Source organism: Vitis riparia, chromosome 7 (assembly GCF_004353265.1).
Source record: "Vitis riparia cultivar Riparia Gloire de Montpellier isolate 1030 chromosome 7, EGFV_Vit.rip_1.0, whole genome shotgun sequence".
In the NCBI taxonomy this organism is placed as follows: domain Eukaryota; kingdom Viridiplantae; phylum Streptophyta; class Magnoliopsida; order Vitales; family Vitaceae; genus Vitis; species Vitis riparia.
In genome coordinates this window covers 25,579,485-25,599,500 of record NC_048437.1, presented here as the reverse complement: position 1 = coordinate 25,599,500, position 20,016 = coordinate 25,579,485, and the positions used below count along the sequence as shown (strand labels likewise).

General features: G+C 37.5%; 1 protein-coding gene across 2 annotated transcripts; it reads left to right on the top strand.

Annotated features, from left to right (window-relative positions):
- The first annotated feature begins 3,340 nt into the window (after positions 1 to 3,340).
- LOC117918325 (charged multivesicular body protein 7) lies at positions 3,341 to 19,953 on the top strand. 2 transcript variants are annotated; one of them, XM_034834886.1, is made up of 8 exons: positions 3,341 to 3,556; positions 3,629 to 3,688; positions 5,413 to 5,577; positions 15,165 to 15,347; positions 17,850 to 17,980; positions 18,146 to 18,314; positions 18,548 to 18,677; positions 19,333 to 19,953. In XM_034834886.1, the coding sequence occupies exons 1-8, from the start codon at positions 3,365 to 3,367 to the stop codon at positions 19,617 to 19,619; spliced, it is 1,317 nt and encodes a 438-aa protein (XP_034690777.1). In that variant the 5' UTR covers positions 3,341 to 3,364; the 3' UTR covers positions 19,620 to 19,953. The 2 variants fall into 2 exon arrangements, with proteins under 2 accessions (XP_034690777.1, XP_034690778.1); XM_034834887.1 differs by lacking the exon at positions 5,413 to 5,577.
- Positions 19,954 to 20,016: the final 63 nt, after the last annotated feature.

Below are 20,016 nucleotides of genomic sequence, written 5' to 3'. Positions count from 1 at the left end.
AAACTCATAATTTAAATATTTTATGCAACTCCTAATACACACAAGTTATATATAATGCAAGTGATACAGATATAAATACTCAGATAATAATTAATGCAAATAAGGATAGATCAGGAAACTAAAAATCATATTAAACAAATTTATTAAAAAAAACTTATTTTGTTACATCATGTCATGTTTTTAAAGGTTTTATCATAACAGTAGGAGAGTAGTACATCATTTACATGCTACACACGGTTATGATTATAGGTTTACCATAAATTATCATGTTTGATTAGACATATCATTCACATGTCCTTGGAAATGTGAGGTGAATAAATTTGCAACCATATGTGATGATGTGACTAAATAGTCACATTGTGTTATCATTTGTTGCCAAGTGTCAGACGTCACATGTAAACTACAAAGGTACTTTATGAATTGTAGGAATTGTATTCAATATATGTAGTGGTGATTGGTAGTGGAGATAATTAACGACCAATATAATACCTCACCCAATAATGAGAAAAATGATGAACATAGGAGATAAAATCATCTTTGGTTTTTACCTAGGTCATGTAAGTATATTGATATTTAGAGTTATAATTGAAAGGAATACTATGTAGTATTAAGACATGAATGAGTACAAAAAATAGCTCGATGAGTCAAATAAGCTTGTAGAGGATCTATACACCCTACATACAAAAAGTAGCTCTTGTGCAGTAACAATGGTTTGAGGAAACTTAAAGAATGGATTGAAACACTTTTACAAATAAAAGAGGGGAATAATTGAATACTCATTCAAAAGACTAGATATTTTATGTCATGCATTGCAAGGGAAAATGTAGATGACAATAAACGAGAGTTATCTATTGATAAGGTCACCAAATTGCATTCAAATCCAAATTACCAATCTAATTATTCGATATATGGTGAAGATGTGGAATAATTACTTTAAGTCATGTGTACAATATTATTTCAACATTCCTCATGAATTATTTACAACAAATTTTTCTTTGAGATCAACATTTAATTCCTTACATGCCATTGCTAGAAATTAGCATAATGAAATCTCCACATTTATGAACATTCCAACCCTCTGACCACCATTCTAGTCTACTATTCCATCTTGAAGCTTTCTTATCCCCATCTTTGTGTAAATAACAATTCACCTCACTATTTGAATTTTTTTTAACCATCCAAACTAATCAATATGTAAGTAAAATCTTACTCATAGTTAAGTATATTTATTTCAAATACAATACAATTGTATTATCCTTACATTTCAATCCATATAATTTCATTTAATCTTAATATACAAATTTTTATGTTTTTAAATGTTTTTAATGATAACATTAACTAATCAATTAAATCCATACAATACTTCCCATAAATGAAAAAATAAATTAAGGATAAGTTAAAGATAAATTAAATTCATATTTCTTATATTCTAAATTAATAAAATGATATTAACAAATTAATCTTGTCAATCAAATAATTCTAATAATCAAAAGCAAATTACCCAACCTTATACTTCAATAATTACTATTTTATGATATCGTGATCATATATTTAATAAAATTAATCTATTATTTTTTAAAAAATAATAAAAATGATTAAGTTTGCAAACAACAAGATAAAAAACCAAACAATAAAACCCTATTTGGTAACTATTTTTTAAAATAGTCTTTTGTCCTTAACAACAAAAAATCATGAAAATATTTTTGACAATCAGAAAATAGAAAAAGAATTTTTGTTCTTAAAAAAAAAAAAAAAGAAGAAGATATTTTTAAAGAACAAATTTTAGTTGTTTTCACTTATTTTCTAATAACTGTTTTAAAAAATAATCATACAAATGTAAAAACCAATGAAAAATAAGGTAGTATGCATAAAAGTTATTTTAAAAGTACATTTAAAAATATATAAAAGAGTTTTAAAATATTTTAAGTTCTAAAACAACTTTTATTTTATAAAATATTAAAGAACAGTATTTAAAAGTTATTTTATCAAAACTATTTTTAAAAACACTCTTTAAACAGAACTTAAGGTCTACACTTTTCTCAAATTGCATCCATAATGAATTAACATAATCACATTAAAAAGATACACAAAAATTTTAAAAATTAGAAAAAAAAATTAAAAATAAAAGAAAAGAAAATTTTACAGTGGCTTTGACCAACCTGTTAATCATCTTCATCAGCTTTACTTGAAACTACCCCGCAAACCCATTTGAAAATCTAAAAAAAATTCACACCTTTTGCAACAAAAATTCATGTTTTTTCACTCCCAAACTCATTTTCATTGACGCTATTCGTTTTTATACTCAAAAATCAAACTTTCATAACATTTTTTTTCCCTATCCATTTTTTTTTTTTTTTTTGATAAATAAAAGATTGGTTGTTCATATTATAGTTTTTCAAGAGTTCTTGGAGACCCAAATCCCAACTTTTGACTAGCCACCCATGCAGGATGGGGGTCTTCAAGAGTTTTTAATTCCAATATTTTTTGCTATACCCACCCATGACAATTGCCCTTTACTACCTAAAGGGTAAGGATCTTCTACAAATGTTCAATCACCTTCATCTCCCAATTGGTTTACAAGCTTCAATCTTTTTCTTATAGTGCTAATCAATCAAAAATTTTCATAACAATGTAGGTTACCACATATTTACAAACTTATACAACACAAAACACAACCCGATAAATTTAATAAGGAGCTAAAAGAATCAACTAGCTAGAATTTTAAACAACACATCAAGCCCATTTGAAAACCATAATGAGAAAGGATATTCCTAAGTTCATAACTTATTATCTTCAATGGAGGTTGTAAAGGAGACGGAGACAATTAGTGATGGTGGCTGCGAAGCTTGATAGAATGAACTAGTGAGGTGGGAGGAAAAGCTTGTGGAGAAGTATGGTGAAGTTTAAGAACAAAATTATTAAAATAAATAAATTGATGATAAGGGTATTATTGCAACTTTTTGAAAATATTAGAAGATCTTTCGATGTATTTGATTATCATCTTGAAAATCATTTTATTGGAAATTTGATAAATACATTTAAAATTTTTCTTTTCAATAAGTGGAGATTATTTTTCTAAATATAAGATTTATCTCGTTCATTTGATAATTATATTTTTTTATATAATATTTTATTTTTAATTATTCTCTATATATATGATTAATTTTTAAAATAATTCTCATAAAATAATTTTAAAATAATTTTTATAAACACTTTATTTTTTTTTAAGAGAAAACTTTCTATTCTTTAATCATCTCTATTATAATTATTATTATTATTTTGCAAATAGTTAGGCGAGAGAACCCTTTTGTCAGTTTGAAAAGGCCATTACCAAACAGAAGGCAGAGTGGGGTTTGGGGAGGCAATGGAGAGTGAGGCAGTGAGGGAATTCATAAGGAGGGAAGTGAAGGATTGGGAGGAGGAAGCGATTGCCACTGCTCGATTCAAGGCGTTTAGCGGACAAAGATCTGACTGGGAGGCAAGGTACCAGTTTTGGAGAGATTTGATTCTGAAGGTGGCTCGCCATTTCCACCTTCTCTTCATTTCGCCTTCCCAGGTTTTCTTCCTTTTGCCCTTTTTCTTTCACTGATGATCGAGAGTATTGTAGTTGACAGTGGAGGGATTTCAGGTGAAGAAGGATTGGTTTAATCGAGGAGGATTGACCCCTTTGTGCCTTGACCATGTTCTGGTGAGCTTCTTGGCCTTCCTTCATTATTCTTTGCGTTTCATTTTCTTTTGTGAAACCAGGGTCTGGGTTATCTAGAAAACAATGTAGATGACATGTATCAGAATTGTGCAAATTGGGGTTGCTGCTGCGGGAATGTTGTTCAAATGGGCCAGGGTTTATTGGGTTTCGGTTGCTACTATACTTTAAGGGGAAAGGAATATCTTATTAGTGGATGGTTGAAATTCTTTACAAATTATTGGTTTTCTTTTACTGTGTGGATTTCATAATCTTTGCTCTGCAGAATCTCCACTATCAATATGGGGTTGCTTGTGTGCCTGGTTAGGGGCTGAATTTAAATTGTCTAGTCAACTGTTTGAATGCATCATTTTGTATTCTCGCCCAGTTTAATTGTGGTTTTTTGTGTTTCTAGAGGGACTAAATCGTATTTTTCATTTGCAAATTGGAACCTTTGTATGTTGCAGTCTTATTTTCCTTACAATTTGCTTCATTGAAAAACCTGGAGGAGCTTGGATGTTCAAAAAATGGTGCCAAATATTTATACTATCGAAGTGGAAAATGCTAACCCTGGTGTATCTAGAAGAAGTGTCATCATTCTAAATCACTATTCCTGTGTTTTAGGTATTCCTTAGGGGAAGAAAAGTTATACTATTTAGATTTCATTGATTAGTTGTGGCTACCTTAGGACCCTTGTGGCTGCTGGTTTTCTTTTCTGTGTTTTTTGTTACTTTGTATACCCCTCATGCTCCTGGGTTTGCCCCCTTCTGATGGCTTCACTGTAGTTTCTTACCAATAAAAAGAAGGCATTAACGCTTGAAATTGTATTGTGGTACACCTAGACCTGATACCCTCAGGACTCTCTCTCTCTCTCTCTCTCACACACACACACCTGTTTCAGCAAATGTCTGCAACTTTAAATAAGCTGGTTGCTTTTGTTTTTTGATTTCATCTTTACTTTTTGTTCTTGGTTTCTGGTTATAATGAAGGTGCTCTCTTATTTGTTTCACCGAATCTCTCCCTCTCTCTCTCTCTCTCTCTCTAAATAGCTTTGTCGGCGCTCTCTCATTTTTTTTCACCAAACATATGCAACTTTAAAAAAGTTGTGGAAACCACAGATCACCTTCTTTTGTTTTGTGAGAAGGGCAGATTGTTATGGCTTCTGATCTTCTCCCTTTTTGGAGTGCAATGGGTGATGCACTCCTCTGTGAAAAGGAACCTCCTGGGATGGCATGGATCCTTTGTGGGCAAGAAAAGGGAGAAAGCTTGGAGAGCTGCCCCCCTCTGCTTGGTGTGGACCATTTGGAAAGAAAGGAATAGGAGGGCCTTCGACGATGTTGAGAGGAACGACCAAGAAATTAAATCCATTTTTTTGTACACTTTTGTGAATTGGGGTAGGGTGTATATAGAGGAACACACTTTCTCTTTAATAGATTTTGTAGACTGGTTAACTACCAAGTAAGGATCAGGCTTGTTTGCTCCTTTGTATCTTGGTATACTCCGTGTATACTCTTTCTTTAGCCTCTTTGGCTTTTAATGAATTTTCCTTTACCTATAAAATTTTTTTTTTATTTTGTTTCGGTTTTATTTTTTACTTTCACTTTTTTGTTTTTGATGACTAATGAAAGGGCTCTCTCTCTCATTAGTCATTTCCGTTAGCAAATGTCTGCAACTTTAAATAAGCTGGCTGCTTTTGTTTTTTGGTTTTATCTTTACTTTTCATCTTTCAGTTTTTGATGTATAATGAAGGTGATATTATACGAAGCGTGGATCTTGTGGACCCAACTAGTGGACGGCTTTCCCAGCTTTTTAGGAAAGTAAAACATATGATGGTTAGATCAACATCTGCAGAAGTTATGTTTGAAGATCATCTCATTCTTCTTCCACTGTTGAAGGTATGTATATGTCTTTTAATTACCAAAAAGAGAGAATTAATTATTCCTCTATCTAAAAAACTTATAACCCATGTTAGTAACCACAAACTAGAAGTTTGGGTCTCTACAAAATTGGTTTCACCATTGACATCTCAAATGTTAAGCCTATTAGGAAAAAAAAGGGCATATCAAATGCTAAATTTAACATTTAGGATGGGTTTGGTTCATGGGCATCCAAATTAGGGAATGAGCATCTTATATCCACATATAAGATTACTAGTGCACATAACTTGAAAAGTTTTAGTTTACTTGAGATGAGATCCTCTCAATTTTGGAAAAATCTTATACCGATGGAGGACTTGGTATTTTTTAATTCTAATCCCTATAGGAATAAAGATGAAAGGTAGATAGACAACTTATTTTTATTTATTTCTTCATTTATAACTAGATCCAATTTTTGTAGATATTACTTTAGGAATTGTTACGTAAATTTGCATTAATTCTTGAATGAGTCCTAAGGGTACTAAACACTCTAATGGAGATAAGAGTTTGACAAGACAAGAGTTTAGGTGACACATTCTCGTGACTGCTGCATTTTTTCTTTTTTATTTTATTTTATTTTATTTTTGGTTTAGGGTAGTTTAGGTGATGCATTCTTTAGGAAGATCAACCCTTTTAGGTTGGCAAGGGTCTTTTGTTGGAAGAAGCAGAAGCAAGCATGGAGGGCTATTCCATTGTTCTTATTTTAGACCATTTAAAAGGAGAAATCAGGGGAACCCTGAGGGGTAGCTCAATTGGTCCGGCCTTGGGTTTGCTCCCCAATGGTCACCAGTTCGAGTCCCCTCAGGGCCACTGGAGGTTTATCCGGTCGTTAACTTCAGGGCCCCGTGGGATTAGTCGAGGTGCGCGTAAGTTGGCCCGGACATCCATGGTTATCAAAAAAAAAAAAAAAGGAGAGATCAGGGGTTATTTGAATGCTAAAAAATTCCTCTATATGTATTTTTTTTGGATTGGTTTAGAATGTACATTGATGAGGCATCAATTTTATGGTAGATTTTGTCGATTGGTTGAGCTCTAAATAAGGTGAGGAAGTTGTTTTTTGTTTTTCTCTTTTTGTTCTTTGCCATTTGGTGCCCTTTTGCTAGGCACTACTAATACATACTTCTTGCTTACCTATCAAAACTGGAGGGAAAAAAAAAAAAAAAAAAAAAGACAGGAATTTCAAAGTCCTAACTTTAATCAAACATTTTTTTTGATAGACAAAGAGAAAATTTATGATTAAAACACACCTAAAAGGGGGCGCTCCCCATGTACACAGGCAGTATACAAAGAAAGCCAAACCCAAGGCCACAAAAACAACAACAGACTAAAAAGGAAACAGCTAAACTTCAACCCCATCACCCAAAAAAATCAGAAAGGAGAGATAGTCTAAGTCCAGAAAAGGTTTAGACCACTCTAGAAGAGACCGAAAAAAGAGGTTCCTTAGACTCGTATCTGACATTTCTTCCTCTTGGAACGTTCTTCGGTTTCGCTCTCCCCAAATGCACCAAAAGAGACAAATAGGCGCTAATCTCCACGCTGCTTTCCTTTTCTTCTCTAGACCCTTGATTTTCCATTCGCTTAGCAAGTTTCTCACTGAAGCTGGGAATACCCATATCACCCCAAAAGAAGACAACACTGAATTCCATAGTTTCCTAGTCTTGTCACAATGAATAAGGATATGGTCCGCCGATTCCTCATTCTCTTTACACAGATTGCATCTATTAACCATAGACCAACCCCTTCTCATCAACATATCAATAGTAGAAATTTTACCCCAAACTGCTTCCCAAGTAAAAAAACGAGTTCTCAAAGGAGCATGTGAACCCCAAACCTCTTTGGCCGGAAAGAAAGGGCTATTCTCACCCTTTAAAGACCTATAATAAGATTTAACACTAAACTTTCCCCTCCTCTCAATCTTCCAAACCAAGAAATCCTCCCCATCTTGAACCTTTACTGCAGAAATATATTCCAGAAAACGACTCACCTCCTCCAATTCCCAATCTTGAAAGGATCTTCTAAAGTGCACCTCCCAAACCCCACCACCCCCTCCTTGCCTCCCCAAAGATCAGCCACTGCAGCAGAATTGTTCGTTGCCATTCTGAACAGCTGAGGGAACATATCCTTCAGCTTAGAGTCTCCTACCCAAATGTCCCACCAAAATCTAGTGCTTCTACCATTACCAATATGAATTCTAGTTCTAAGAGAGAAATCCTCCCAACCCTTTCTAATGTCTTTCCAAAGGCCCATCCCATAAGACTCTCTCACCTCTCTAGTGGTCCATCCCCCTTCCTTCTCTCCAAATTTACCCACAATGACTTTCCTCCAAAAACTCCCTCTCTCAAGATGGAATCTCCAAAGCCATTTACCGAGCAAAGCCTTATTGAAATCCTTCATATGCCTTAACCCCAATCCTCCATACCTCTTGTCTTTGCAAACAGCCGCCCATCTTACCAAGTGGATCTTCCTTCTCTCCTCCATATCTCCCCACAAAAACTCCCTTTGAATTTTCTCCAATCTGAGTCTCACTTTTCTTGGGATTACAAAGAGCGACATAAAATAAATGGGGAGATTTGAGAGAGTGCTCTTAATGAGAGTGAGACGACCCCCCTTAGAAAGATACTGTTTTTTCCACGTAGCCAAATTTCTCTTGAATCTTTCCTCTACAACATCCCAGACACTACCCAAATTGTGACGAGCTCCAAGAGGTAACCCTAGATAAGTAGTAGGGAACTTCCCTACTTTACACCAAAAAACTGAGGCTGCTCTGTCCATATCTTCCACTTCGCTTTTCTGCATGTTAATTTTGAGACCTGATACCAATTCAAAACCATAAACAGCCCACTTCCAAAACATCAGCTGATCCCTATTATCCTCGCAAAAGAGAAGTGTGTCATCTGCAAACAACAAATGGGACACTGAAACCCCTTCTCCACTTTGCCCCTTTACCTTGAATCCTCTAATAAAACCTTTCTCCTCAGCTCTTGAAATTAATCTGCTAAAAGCTTCCATTATAAGCACAAACAAATAAGGAGATAGTGGGTCTCCCTGCCGTAGGCCTCTAAACGTTGAGAAAAAATCTGTTGGAGCGCCATTCACTAACACTGCCATTCTCACAGTTGAAATACAATAATAAATCCAATTTCGCCACTTGGGTCCGAAACCCATCTTTTCCAAAACTGATAGGAGGAACCTCCAATTTACGTGATCGTAAGCCTTTTCAATATCCAATTTACACACATAACCTGCCCCACCATTACGTTTCCTTGAGTCTATCGCCTCATTAGCTACCAAAACTGCATCCAAGATCTGCCTCCCTCCTACAAACGCATTCTGGCTGTTCGAAACCACTTTTCCCATCACTCTCTTCAACCTATTTGCAAGGACTTTGGCCATAATTTTGTAAAGGCTCCCCACAAGACTGATAGGCCTAAAATCCTGCACATCACTAGCCCCTCCTTTCTTCGGGATAAGTACTAAGAATGTTGCATTAAGGCTTCGGTAGACAGCATTCTGCAAGTGGAACTCCTCAAACACCTGCATCACTTCCCCCCCGACAATAGGCCAACAAGACTTCCAGAACGCCAATGTAAAACCATCCGGCCCTGGCGCCTTATCACCCCCCAACTCTGAGAGAGCTTTGGTAACCTCCTCCTCCGAAAAGTGCCCTTCCAAACTCTCGTTATCCAAGGAGTCAAGAGTTTTAAAAAAACCTGTCTCCACATCAGGTCTTCTCACCTGAGGTTCTTCAAACAAAGATTTAAAGTAGGAACCAATTCCTTCTTTGAGCTCCTCCTCTTTCACCAGCTGAACACCCCTGACTGTCAAGCTACTGATGAAATTTCCTCTTATCCTAGCGTTAGCCATGCGATGAAAAAACTTGGTATTGTTGTCTCCCTCCTTCAGCCAGAGTGCCCTCGACTTCTGCCTCCAAGAAATTTCTTCAAGGATAGCACAGTGGCTGAATTCGTCTCTGGCTATCTGTTGATTACTTTTCTCTTCCTCAGAAAGGGAGCCAATCCTTTCTAAACTGTCCTAATGGTTTAACTCCTCCCAGGCTGCATCCTTCCTAACAGAAACATTGCCAATGGTCTCTTTATTCCATTTTTTCAAATCGTATTTCAAAGCCTTTAGCTTTTTCGCAAGCACAAGACTAGGTTTCCCCCTATAATTATAAGACTGCCACCAATCTTTCATCTTATCCATAAAACCTTCCACCCTCAGCCACATATTTTCAAATCTAAATGGGCTTTTACCTGTTCTCATCCCACCACAGTCTAACAAAATCGGCCAATGGTTAGAAACAGGTCTAGGAAGAAGCATTTGCATTGCCCCCGATACAAGTTCCTCCTAATCTCCTGAAAACAAGAAATGGTCTAACCGAGCCTTTAGAGAACCTCCTTCCCCTCCACTCCACGTAAAAGCTCCACCTCCTAGTGGTGGGTCTACTAATTCGAACTCATCAATAAAGCTTGAAAATTCTCTCATCGTGTTTGACATTTGCCTGCCATTACTCGTTTCAACTGGGAAACGCACCACGTTGAAATCCCCTGCTATACACCAAGGATCATTCCAAAGCCCTTTAACAGCGGCTAGTTCTTCCCACATCTCCCTCCTCTCCCTTCCTTTGGACGGGCCATATAACCCAGAGAAAACCCAAACAAAGCCCTCCTCACAATTTCTAAAACGACAAGAAATAGAAAAAGAACCCACCTCAAACTCCAGCCCTTCCAAGACTTTCTTATCCCACATTACTAGCACCCCTCCTGCCGATCCCTTTGCAACTAGAGACCCAACCCAAATTCCTACCAATCTCCAGGCTTCTAACAATCCTTTCAGACATTTCCTTCATTTTAGTCTCCTGAAAACAAACTAAATCTGGCTTATGTTTTCTTACCATTGACTTAATGACCATCCTTTTATCTGGGTCATGCAAGCCTTTAACATTCCAGGATAATAATCTAAGCTTCATAAGGGACCACAGTCATTTGCCTTCCCAACACCCCTTCCTCCGCCTCTCTTCCAGCTAATCTATCATAATTAATTGAGCTAATTAGCTTCTTCAACTCTCTATCCTTCCTTGAAACCGAAGACGTTCCCCTTTTGCTCTCATTGTGCTTCTTGATTAAACATCTCCTATTCTCCATCTCCTTGAGGATTCTCAAAATATCCTCTTCGAAGCCTTCAATCGAGACCCCCACAGTCTTGCAAAAGCCAAGGAATTTCTTATTTACCCAAGGGGATTTGTCCTTCTCCTCTGCACTCGCTTCCGTGATGTGGAAAAAAGGCATCTCCACCACTGAAGAAACGGGAATATCATGCACGATGGGATTCTCAAAAACACGCGTCTTGGCCCCATCTTTACCTGGCATGGAAAAAGACCGTCCATCCTTAAGAACCATGCAAAGTGGTATCTCAGACTCCAAAGGGTCTTCGGTCGATTCCACAATCTCCTTTGTCCTCGTGTATCCCTCGGACTCTCCCAACCCCGACAGAGAAAGAGAAGAAGTGCCAGCGGATTCCCCAGAAACCCCCCCAAGAGTAGAAGAAACCGAAATGGGGATCGTACCTGAGATAAGGCCTTGTTCCGATGGGGGCGCCTCCGACATTGAAATCTCCTTTGCAGCTCTTGGCTTCGGGAGCTCCGACTTGAGCTCCCCTGACTGAGATAAAGGGAGCCTTAGGACTTGGGCCGAAAACTTTTTATCTCCTATTTCTCTATTGGGCCCAACAGTAACAGCCCATCGCCCCTTTTTATTAGGAAAGCCCAACCTCACTTTTTTAAAAGGAAGCTTGGCCCGATACAACCTAGGCTACAACCTAGGCTTCTGCAGGCTTAAAAGCCCTCCCATTGACTTCCTGCACTCCGACCCGACCCTCACAGAGGATTGGTTCCTCTGTCTTTCCGTAGAAAATCTTCCATCACCAGAACATTTCCTTCCTTCCAAACTTATCAATCCAGACCCCCCACTTTTTGTCGCGTCAGAGATCTTTTTCACCAATCCGACTTTCTTTTGCAGAGAGACAAGACTTTCGCCGTCTGAAAACCTAGCCTTTTCCTCGGGAAACCGAAGTACCAATCCATTGACCCCATCACCTATGCCTCCAGCAGGAGTACCTTTCCCATAGATCTCCTCTTCCACTCGCACCACGGTACATGAAACACACTCCCCTTCTTCCTGCTCGGTAGGAACCTTGCTCTCTGGTTCAACTCCCCTTTGAGGCTTTATCTTCGTCGCCACCTGAACAACCGAGAACCACACTGAATCCTCCCACCACAACGGGATAGAAAATGAAGCAAACCCCGCTATCACCTCTAACCTTCCAGGCACCTCCTTTCCATTATTTTTAACAAGGATTCTAGCCACTTTCCTGTAACGGAGCTCTTCAGTCTCGTCGTCCACGGCTACAAAACCCCCACAAGCATCCCCCACCAATTTAAAAAACTCCATGTTCCAAAACTGTAAGGGCAGCCCTGGGATTCTCACCCAGGAAACATCCCTCTGAAACTCCATCCTAGAACACCCCACAGTAGGAGCCCACCAATCAAGGGATAATCTGGCGCCTTTGAGGAGCCGACTCCCTTCCTTCAACACTCTTTTAGCATCGTTTGAATTAGAAAATTCAAACAGAAACAAAGACTCACTTAAAGCAGCTACTCTCACTTGGGCACAGAAACTCCACTGCGTGTTTGCCCAACTCTCCATTGCCCTCACATCAGGCACAACCCCGATCTCATCATCCCATCTACCCACCAAACAACGACTAAGAACTTTCAGCTTTGAGGTATAAGCCTCATTCCCAACTTCAACCCAAACTTCCTCACTTCTTCTTTTTGCCTTACTTTTGGTTACATCCACAAAGCTTACTCCGGGTTTAACAAGAGAAAGTCCAAGTTCACCACCATAAGAGACCTTTGTTCCCTCCTTAGGGTGTTCCCCAAAATTAGCTAACTCCTTTAATTTTCGACTCAAGAAATCCCAACCCAAAAGATCAAAACCCTTTGGGATAATAATGAAGTATCTCCTGTCATCCTCTGAAAGGACAGATAACAGAAGGTAACGTCCGGCTTCATTTTGACGCATTTCTAATCTGAATCTCCTACCTCGATCATTCACGTCTCCCTTGAACATCTTCTTTCCTCTCCATTTACAACATACTTCCAGCGATTTCAGGATCCACCCCACTACTCCTCTGCTCGCTTTGATCCACCTTCGGAATCCTTTACCTTTCTCCACTATCTGAACCTCTCCCCTGCCCTTTGTCCAATCAATCCACAACTCAAAGGACTTTGCATCAATGCGGAAGAAACTTGAACTTTCAAGTCTCCCTTGTTCCTCTTCCCTTCCCATGATTCGATTCAAGAAGCCCTCGGCCCAATTTAATCAAACATTAAAATGGAAATCTGATGCAGGATTTTTTAGATTTCCAATACCATAGATTCATTGAAGATTCTCCTTTGTTGTATAATGAGATGAAATATCAAAGAAGATAAGAAAAGAAAACATTTTTTTTTTGATAAGTAAGGATATGCATTAAAAAGGCAAAACGCCGCAAAGCATACAGGAAGTATACAAGGCAACTTAAGCCTAAAAAAAAAACACCTCCCTCTAAGTGGAAGCTATCCACTCTAGGAAGCCTATAAGGGAGAACGCCTCCTCTCCGACATACAATTTGGCCCAACTCCACAAATTACAAACAAAAAAATTCTTTAACTTTTGAACATTTAAAATCCCCCCCCTAAAAGCTAATCTATTCCTCTCCTTCCACACCGTCCAAAAAATACACAACGGAATGGTATCCCATATCTTTTTCCTTTTCTTTCTCACAAACGTTCCCTTCCAACTAGCTAAAACCTCCTTTACAGTTTCTGGAAAAACCCATTTCACATCAACTAAACCAAAAACAATATCCCATAAGGCTCTAACCACTGTACAATGTATAAGGATATGATTTACACTTTCTTCCTCACAGCCACACAAGAAGCAACGGTTTGGCAGTTGAAATCCTCTTCTTTGAAGATTATCCAAAGTTAGCACCTTCCCCCATGTCGCCTCCCAGGCAAAAAAAGCAACCTTAGTTGGCACCCTTGCCACCCAAATACTTCTTGAAGGAAAACTATATCATCAGACTTTGCCAACAGACTATAAGCTTCCTTGACCCTGTACTAATCACTCTTTCCTTTCCTCCACAGAACTGAGTCTTCTTCCAAGGAGGGTTTAAAACCCCTCAAAAAGTGGAGGAAATCCCCAACCATCTCCAGCTCCCAATCATTGAAATCCCTCACAAAGTGAAGGTTCCAATTTCCTTGACCCAAATTCTGATCCCACATTTCCTCAACCGTTGAATTCCTTTGCGCAGCCATACCAAAGAGATGAGGGAAACACTGAGACAATGAAGTTTCTGAACACCACACATCTGTCCAAAATCTGGTCATGTTGCCTTTCCCTACTCGGAATGTCATGTTATCCCAACACCACTCTGATTCTTTCCAAATCTCCTTCCAAACCCCTACTCCAACCGCCCCATTTGCCTTTTTGGGCCTCCAATCAAGACCCTCCTGCCCATACTTCACCTTGATCACTTGTCTCCACAGATTATCTATGTCACAGGCATACCTCCATATCCACTTTCCAAGCAAAGCTTTGTTCAACAAAGCTAGCTTCCTAAGTCCTAGCCCACCATTATCCTTGTCTGTACAAACCACCTCCCACTTAATCAGATGAACTTTTCCCTCCATATGTCCCCCTCCCCACAAAAAATCCCTTTGAAGTTTCTCAATCCTTCTAACCACTATCTTAGGCATTCTGAAAAGGGACATTTGATAGATTGGCATGCTAGCCAAAGTACTCTTTATTAAGGTGACTCTTCCTCCTTTCGAAAAGAAAAGAAAACATAGATCCTTGGTCATCACACCTAGCTATTTCTAAGCAATGTCACTTAGAGAAGGCAGTCATACCTTAAGAAATTAGATAATTGTTAATAATTGTATTCATTAAAATTTAAGGACTATGTAGGTTTGTGTAGACTCATGGAACTCTTTTTTTCTAATAAGACTAAGGTTTTATTTTTGAGTAGGAATATGAGTGATTTTCCTAGTCAAATTAAAAACTAAAACAAATAGAAATTTGACTAAGCGATAAACTGCTAAAACCAATTTTAATAAAATAAAAAAGGCCCCAACGAAAACTAAGAAATATTAAAATTACTAAAACTATTTTTGGTGAATATTTTCCTTGTTGGGGTGTTTTCCATGTTGTTCCCCATCAAAATCTCATATTCATATTTGTACCATTTATTTTGGAAAATATGATTTCCATTCCCAAATTTGCATGGTGACGAACCAAGTGAATTCTTAACATGCTCAGATTACCATCTAGCAACATTTTATTTTTGTTTGTTTTTATCCGTTTATTCAGTTGGACCTTATCAAATAATAAATTGGTCCTACTTAGCTTGTTGGCAGTGTAAACAGGCTTCTCATTCATTTACTTCTCACTGTACTAACATAGAATGTTGTCTCTGATATGACTCCAAAATCCATTGACATTTATTCTTTTGATGTCTAGGATAAAACTGTTGAAGTTGTCAAGGTTTTATCTGAAAGCCAGTGGACTTCTTCATGTGTTATTACAATGAAGAAGTTTCAGGACATCTGTGGAGGAACCAGAGAGGCATCTGCAGTTTTGAGTTATTTGTCAGGATGTGGGAAAGCACAGTACCTCTCAATCAGTAAGAAGGAATTGATAGAGGTATATGGTTCTTTTGTCCCTTTGGGATTTTTCAAGTGTGATTCTCAAATGAGATGCTTGTCAAAAAATAGAAGTATGATTCTCAAAAGAAATGAATTACTATTTTTGATGTGTGAAAAAATAGGGGTGATCTTGAAAGCTACTGACACTTAGAAAACTTGATTCTTCCAAGTTCCAACATAAAGAACATAGCTACATGAAGCTAGTTAATGGGATGGATGTAGATGACATCATTTTACAATCAACAAAAAATTCCTAATATCACCAGAACATGCAAATATGAACTAAGTTTTTAATACTTGTCTTTTTATTATTATTATTATTATTATTACTATGGGCAAGGGAAGCAATATATTTAAAAGCGGTAAAAAGGCGCACAAAGTAGATGTCCTGTTCACAAGGGCACTGCAAGGCAATGAATAAGAAAAGAGAAAACAAAAAACACTCCTTTCCCTTACAGCCTAACTAATTAACAAAATCTACTGTAGACATAGACATATCCTCCAAACCCCCTTTGATCCACTCCAAAGTACTCATAAAAAAGAATTTAAGCTCTTGTTCTAATAGATCAACATTGTCAATTGCAAGTCTTCTCTGAAACCTCTTTTCCACCATGTCCCAAATCACCGTTGATTTGTAGGCAACTCCCAAAGGGAGACCCAGTTATGTGGATGAGAGCAAGCCCACTTTGCACCCTAAACTAGCCAACAATTCCTCCACGTTAGAAACACTCCTAATTGGAATCAACCCACTCCTGTCCAAGTTGATCTTTAGCCCAGAAATTGCCTTAAACCACATTAAAATCTAACTAAGATATAGCACTTGATTTTTGCATGCCTTAAAAAAAATCAAGGTGTCGTTGGCAAACAATAGGTGAGACACTTCCAGCCTGTCGCCATCTCTACCTCCCACCTTGAAACCCAATCCCTTTAGAAGACAACTAAGAGTTTTCATTGCTATAAAAAATAAATAAGAAGCAAGAAGGTTCCCTTGCCTCAATCCCTCTAAAACTTTGAAAGAAGTCATTAGGAGTGCCATTAACAAGTACTGAGTGCCTAATTGAAGAGACCTATATTTTCTCTAAAACTGCAAGCAAGAAACTCTAATTTACATTATCATAGGTGTTCTCAATGTCAGGTTTGCATAAAATACCGTTAGTACAACTCTTCATCCTTGAATTGATGGCCTCATTTGCAACAAGAACGATGTCCAAAATTTGTCTCTTTTCCATTGAGAGCTAGAGACCACATTTTTTTAATCCACTAGTGCAACAGAAGCTAATTTGCATTATTATAGGTGTTCTCAATGTCAGGTTTGCATAAAACACCATTAGTACAACTCTTCATCCTTGAATTGATGGCCTCATTTGCAACAAGAATGATGTCCAAAATTTGTCTCTTTTCTATTGAGAGCTAGAGACCATCTTGCCTGCCATTTTTTGAGTCTATTTGGTTACACCTTTGCTAGTGATTTCTACCAGCTGCCCATCAAACTAATTGGTGTAAAATCATTCAAATCTTTAACCCTAGTTTTTTTTTTTTTTTTTGGGATTAAGACCAAGTAAGTAGCATTTAAACTTCTTTCAAAGAGCCCTTGCTCATAGAAGTCCTCAAAGAACCCCAACACTTCACGCTGCATGAAGTCCTAACACAGTTGCCAAAAGGCTATGGTAAACCCATCAGGTTTCTGGGCTTTATCCCCATTCAAAGCTGAGAGGGTAGAGAAAACTTCCTCCTCTGAAAACAGCAATTGCAAGCTCTTAGCTTGCTCCTCTCTCAAAGAATCAAAGCACATCCCACTAATTCAAGGTCCCCATTATCCAGACTCAGCAAGAAAGCTCATTTAAGAGTTAAGTCACCCGCTCCTTGATTTCCTCTTGAGTGGATAACTAAGCTCCATTCACTCTTATTCTAGCCATAAAGTTTCTTCTTCTGTGTGCATTTACCATTTTGCATTTTTGTCTCATCCTTCAGTTATAACTCTCTCGACTTCTACCTCCAAGAGGTTTCTTGTAGCATTGTCCACTTATTAAAGTCTTCAACAGCCACTCTTTTAGCCTCAAGCTCTTCCTCGGTGGAGCTTCCCTCTCCTTCGCATCCCAATAATGTATCTGCTTTCCTGATCGACACATTTCCAATCACCTCTCAATTTCAAGCTTTTAAGTCCATCTTCAAGGATTTCGATTTAGAAGCCAGAATAAAATGGCTAGAGCCACTGAACCTGTAGCTCAAGCACCAGTTTTTAATCAGGTCTTTGAAACCTTCCACTTTAAGTCACATATGATACTTGTCATTAACTTATAAGTTGAATAAAATCTTAGCTGTGTGGATAACCAACTACTCGCTGACCAAAAGTTCTTCCAATACATGTCAATACAGGCCAAAATAGTGACTGGTCCTACATAAGTTCAATTCTGAATAACTTTTTTTCTTTGTGCACTTCATCTATGCATGGTGTCTTGAAATTATCTCAGGGTTTACATTGAGTTCTACAATTTTACAGGGTGTGAAAGTTTCTCTTTCCGCTGCAGCAGTTTCGGGTACCACAAGCCTGGATCTTGATATTTTGCACTTGACTTGGACAACAGAAAACCTTCAGCAGCAACTTGATGTGATTGACCAACGTTGTGAAGTGTAACAATTCTAACCTCTAATACTTTAGTCGACATGATTATAACTAATGTGGATACAGTAAAACATGTATCCCTGATAATGCAAAACAGAGATTAGGGGTCTCTTATGAATGGCATCTGTTCTTTGTGCAGATCAAATTATGAATGGCATCTGTTCTTTGTGCAGATCAAAAAAAGCTGCACTAGCTTCTCTAAATTCTGGAAACAAAAAGGTTGCACTGAGACATGCAAAGGCGTTAAAATTGGCCTCTGAGAGTAGAGAAAAATGTATATCCTTTTTGAACCGAGTGGAGGAAGTTCTCAGTCTTATTGCAAATGCTGAATCCACAAAAAAGGTTATTTAAGCCATTAAACAGAATTTTCTGCATGAGTTCATGTGCATTTTTAGTATTTCTTATTGGCTTAAATTATACTTGAATGAGTAACTAGTGATTTGTCTCAGTTATAAGATCATGCTGGAAGTAAAAACTAATATCACAGTATGTTTCATTAACCATAACAATTAACAAGTTCCTTACTGATAAAAATTATGAATAATGTATTCTCATCCATCATCTCCTGATAGCAGGTTTCTGAAGCCATTCAAATTGGTGCACGAGCGATAAAGGAAAATAGGATTGATGTGGAAGAAGTTCAACGCTGTTTGCAAGAACTTGGTGATAGTATTGATTCACAAAAGCAAGTACAAGAAGCTCTAGGTAATTTTTTTTTTTTTTTTCTGTTTTCCTTTTTCCCTCTCTTCCTTCGATTGCATATAGGTAACGTGGCTACCATACTAATCTGTTCATGGTTTTCAATATTAGTGTATAAAAAAACGGTTATATATTAGTCTTGTTTGGGAGAGCTTCTTAAAAACTAAAAATAACATTTAAATGTCAATTCAACTTTTAAAAATGTTTGAATGGCACTTCCAAACATTGGACTCTGCACTTCATAATGTGATTTACCTACATATTGAAGGGAAACCTCTGCATTTCCTCAAAAGCAATATGGGAAACACATTCGGTTTTAATTAAATTTTTTAAAATGTCAAAATTATCTTTAGTTTTAATTAAAGCATTTTTAAAATAGAGTTCTCAAGCATAAAAGCAATCAGCAGGACAGTAGTCACTTTTGCTTTTACTTCTACTGCTAAAAGCAAAAATTAAAACTACCCCAAAACAAACCCTAATTTTACACAATAGTCTAACTTAAGCTTGAGTAATGTGGATGGAATCTGGTGCAAATTGGGTAAATGGAGCCAATCACAAACACATGATGTTGCATCCATGAATTTTCAGTTTTGGCCTTCCGTACTTCATTTTTAAGAAAGTTGAAACCCTGTATGTCTAACCTGAGTTTATGTGGTTCTAGCGGAATCAGATACATCATATGTAGATATTGAGGATGAAGATATTGAAGAGGAGTTCAGAAAATTAGAATTGGAACTTGGAAATCAGAACCCGCATATACTGGTCTCCCAAGCTGGGGTGGATACAGCAGCAGGAGAAACCGAGGCATCAGAATCTTCTAAATCGTTGTGTGATGCTTTATCAGATTTGAAGCTTGCTGATAATGCAGCCAGGGGATCAACCATTCTGAATTCTACTGGGTCAAAGAGAGACAGCATATCCAAAAATCTCAAGCTTGAAGCTGCCTAGTCAAATTTTAGATTACCCTAATTTTTTTATATCACGAGATTTTGCAGTATTCTACCCATGTCATGGTGTCTGACTAAATGTCAATTACTGGGTCATTTTGGAGTGCTTATGCAACTTCTGATTTTGTAAAATAAATATCTTTATGCACATTGTAAATATCTTTATGATGCAAAATGCTCTAATAGATGTATCATGTAAGATAAGGGGCACCATGAAACTTACCACATAATTTTGCCACATGGCATACAAGGATTCTACCTCTTGTATCTTGATGTAGTCTATGGGAAGAACCCAGATGTGAGATCTAATGCATCTTCCATTAATTCCTTGGGAAGACCCATCTTGCAAGAGATTTCTCTCTATTAGAGTAAGTTAGATATGAGCATGAATTAAATGG

Bases quoted from the DNA above. Each gene is read 5' to 3' on its own strand.
- LOC117918325 (XM_034834886.1), top strand. From the start codon at position 3,365: ATGGAGAGTGAGGCAGTGAGGGAATTCATAAGGAGGGAAGTGAAGGAT. The intron at 3,689-5,412 runs GTGAGCTTCTTG...TTCATCTTTCAG, and splicing joins TGTGCCTTGACCATGTTCTG to TTTTTGATGTATAATGAAGG. The intron at 18,678-19,332 runs GTAATTTTTTTT...ATGTGGTTCTAG, and splicing joins GCAAGTACAAGAAGCTCTAG to CGGAATCAGATACATCATAT.